Raw genomic sequence first — 4213 nt, 5'->3', positions numbered from 1 at the left:
ACAATGTTCAATATTTTCTATATGTAAATAAATAGTTAATATTTAATTTGTCGAATCATGTTTTAAATATAAACAAAATTGAAGTTGTGAATAATTACTTAAGTATTGCACATTGTTAGTTAGTTGAATACGTCAAACATTGTCGACTAAGTGAAACGCTGATATGTGAAAGTGGATATGGATATTTAAATTATGGTTAATATTAATAATTTATTGTAGGCTTAAGGGAAGGTATGTACAATTATTATTTATTCAGGATTAAATATTGCTTAAAAATTATTATTATTTAACATTAAATGTTATTTAATATTAATAATTTTACAATATGTATGAGGGCTGGTATGCATGATTACTAATCATGAAGCTTTATGTGAATATGGATATGGTGGGCTTTATGTGAAGATGGATATGCACCATTAAATATGTTTGAGAGTACGTATGGTTCATAACTTAACTCAACATTAAATGTTGAGTAACGTTGAGTGTCACCCACCATTGCTATATATATAATAAATTCTTATTTAATAAATTAATATATAAAATAACATTAAATAATTAAAAAATATAATTGGTTTTATAAATGATAAATTAAAAATAATTTACAATAATTTTAAAAGGATATTTAATTATAAGTAAAAATAAAAAATAAAATTTATAGTTTTTACTATTTAAATTATGAATTTTAAATTTTTAAATTTAATTTTTTAATGTTATAAGTTATTATTTTTATTTAAAAAATTGGAAAATGATAAATCTAATAGAACAAATGAACTACACTAATTGGTTGGTAAAAAAAGTAGATAAAATTTTGTGGAAAATTTATTCACATACAAATAAGGTAAAGAATATTGATCCTACTAATGCAAAAGTCATAAACATAATGTTATCAATCTAGTCATAAACATAATGTTATCAATCTTATGTTTATAGGGAAGAATAACCATGCTTTTAAAGTCTTGAATAGAAGAGGTTGATATTTTCAATTATTAACACGTATTTCAATAATTGTTACATCTTTTACATATAAAATTATTTTTGAATAAGAGTTCTAGCTATCCTTTCTAAGAAATTAAAATTTTATGAAATCTGAATTACATTTCAAATAAAATTGGCGAAAAAAGTAGCCAAGGGGAAAAAATTTAACAGTTAAACTAACGTGCAGACTCCGCAAAACTAGTAGAGACTCTGCAAGACTGAACTGTTCGGTAAACAAATGACATAAGAGTCAAGAAATCCAGGACTCAACACAGTTTTAACAACGTAACTTCTCACTGTGTCAGAAATATTGAAAATTACATCAAATCTGGTAACCATTTCCTTCTTCACTTTTCCGTAGAAGTGTGGAAGGAAATCACAAAAACACCATCAACTCGCTACTTCCGCAGTCACAAAAACTAACCTAAAATTCCAAAATATTCACTGTGGAAAGGAAATCACAAAAACAACATCAACTCGCTACTTGCGCCGTCACAAAAAGACTAACCTAAATTTCCAAATATTCACTGTGGAAAGTATTAAATAGAGGTGGGAGAATTTGCACGAGGCTTATTCAACAACTATGCCTATGGAGCATCATGCTGAGATTGATAAATCGATGCCATTGGGCAATGCATGATAAGTAAAACAATCAAAGAATGCTCAGTGCCCAGTGGCCTTAGTGGCTCCCTGTGTTGTCACCGTCATCGCCACTAACAGAGCGCAGGCGGGGTAACAACAAACAAGGATCGGCACAGGATGCCGCAACAATATCAACTGGACCAGCTGCTAGAAGAATCCCTTGTACTATTCCTTGGATCAGCTTCTCTCTGAAGGCGACAAGAGTGAGCGAGTTTGCAGTTGGAAAATATGACCCAGAAAGTGATAAAATCTTAAATATGCCGGGGAAGCTTGTGACTGAACCGACCAAGGAGACGGTAACATCAGAGACCAGTCCCCTGGCACTCATCACGTAGAGCCCCTTTATATCAAGACTCTGGAAGAATCGTTGCAGGCAGTCAACTATATCAGCACCAGATTCAACTTGCAGAACATGGGGCATCATTGCATCATGTCTGTCCCTGTACACTACAGGGTTCTCCCTGGGTCTGTTTCTGGAGCCAACCGGACGGCCCTTTCTCAAGAATTGCCGATTGTTTTCTTCAGTATTTTCTTGGGGTGTTTGGTGTTCATTGTCCTGTTCAACAGAAACCGGAGATGTAAGGGCAGCTTCAAGCTCGGACACAGTAGCGGAGGAAGTTCTTGACTCCATTGCTGGCGAGGGGTTTGCCTGTGCAAGATAATGATAAAAAATATGGTTAATGAAGATAGGCAGGGAAATATACAATTCAAGACACTCTACTACTAAAACCCTTAACCCTACATAAACCTTCAAGTCAGGCCTCTGCCGGATTATATTTAAATATATATGATGACACAAATGTCTGTCTAAATATTCATAAATAAACTAAATTTAAAAGAGATACACACCTTGACAGGGTGCAGGAAGGTGATCCTGCAGAGAGAAGCAAAGAAATTATTGGATCAAGACCAAGAAAGCTTTAACAGGTTTCAGCCAACCATAATTTTTGATGAATTGTTTCTCCCTTTTATAACCAAAATGAAGTTGAAAATTCTATCGGGTTTGACATTTTCTAATATTTTTTATATAAAGAAAATATTTTAGCTATAGTTGTCTATCTTAATTCTAAATTAAATTTAAATTATAAATAATTATGTTTGAAAATTGTTATTTTTTAGTGGGTGGGTTAAAAGAATTAATACAAAAATATTATAAAAGTTTAGTCTAATTTATAAACAAAATGGTTTTTTCAGGATATTTTCTGGTTAATTTTAATAAAAAAAAATTGAGTTTATTTGAATTTAAGTTTTTTAATCTATAGAAATCTAAATGCCCTAAATGTTTTTCAAGGTGGTTGATCTATTTATATATTCAAAAATGTATTTTAGATAACAAAAAATTCACAATCTTGCTTAAAATCGTATTGTTGGATTATAGTGAAAATGACTATTTTGTGTGTAAGTTAGATTACACCTATTATAAATATCTGAATAGCCTTTAAGTGACTTTTTGGAAAAATTTCCTGTTTATTTTCTGATCTAATTTGTCTAGAATCCAGTGGGGATTAATAGAAATCATTCACAATAAAAGTGCCTTATAAGTTTTAGAGGGTATTGAATCCATATTTGCACACAAAAGATCAATTAAAGCAACACAAATCAAGATTGGCCACAAATTTTTTTCGCATGATTCTAACAAGAAATCCTCAAAAAAAACTCTAAAAAAATCTCATTGAAAACTACTCCATAAATATCAAACTTGACCAAATCACTGCATATCGAAATAAGTATGAAAATTAAGACAGTGTCCAATTTGAAAATGTCAAATATTTTTTATATATAAATAAAATTTGTATATAGTTATATATTTAATGATTTAAATATAAATAAAATTTAACTTATAAATTATTATTTAAGTAGCTTTTAATATCTTAGTAGTCTTTAAGTGGGATTTTTTGGAAAAAATTTCAGCTGATTTTCTGATCTGATTTGTCTAAAATTCCTCAGGCATTCATAGAAATCACAAGTTTGATAGGTGAACTCTTCACAATAGAAGTGCCCTAGACGTTTGAGAGGATATTGAATCTATATTTGCACACAAAAAATCAATTTAAGCAACAAAAAAGATCAAGATTTGGCTGTAATTTTTTTAGCAAAATTCTAACTAGAAATTACAAAAAAAACTCCAAAAATTCACATTAAAAACTACTCCATAAATATCAAACTTGACCAAATCACTGCATATAAAAATAAGTATAAAAATTAATACCGTATATAATTTGAAACTGTCAAAATATTTTTTATATATAAATAAAATTATTTTGTATATAGTTATATATTTGATGATTTAAATATAAATAAAAATTAAATTATAAACTATTATTTAAATACGGTTTCTTGTTAGTTATCTTAATAGGTCAAATACTATAGTATAAGTTAAACCATAAGGATGATCCATCTTATATTAAATATCATAGGAAGGTAGCTATGCATACTTCACTTAATAACAATAATTTTATAATTTTTCCTGGAGGGAAAGTTCAAAGTATCACGAATTAAGGGCCAGCGCTTCAACCAGCTAAAATGGGTAGGCCACCTGGAAGTAAATCTAAAGTAGAGTTTGGGCGTGCGAAACAATTAAACCGGCGAAGATAAT

General features: G+C 29.6%; 1 protein-coding gene across 1 annotated transcript; it reads right to left on the bottom strand.

Annotated features, from left to right (window-relative positions):
- Positions 1-1285: 1285 nt before the first annotated feature.
- LOC149224502 (AT-hook motif nuclear-localized protein 26-like) lies at positions 1286-2552 on the bottom strand. Its single transcript, XM_089383572.1, has 2 exons — positions 2467-2552; positions 1286-2266 (listed from the first exon to the last, which is right to left on the bottom strand). The coding sequence occupies exon 2, from the start codon at positions 2246-2248 to the stop codon at positions 1655-1657; it is 594 nt and encodes a 197-aa protein (XP_089239698.1). The 5' UTR covers positions 2249-2266; positions 2467-2552; the 3' UTR covers positions 1286-1654.
- Between the last annotated feature and the right edge of the window lie 1661 nt (positions 2553-4213).

Source organism: Pinus tabuliformis, chromosome Q (assembly GCF_031772625.1).
Source record: "Pinus tabuliformis cultivar Carrire ecotype Pingquan chromosome Q, CPIR1, whole genome shotgun sequence".
NCBI classification, from domain to species: Eukaryota; Viridiplantae; Streptophyta; class Pinopsida; order Pinales; family Pinaceae; genus Pinus; species Pinus tabuliformis.
Note: the sequence above shows the minus strand (reverse complement) of the source record. Positions and strands in the feature narration are given on the sequence as shown.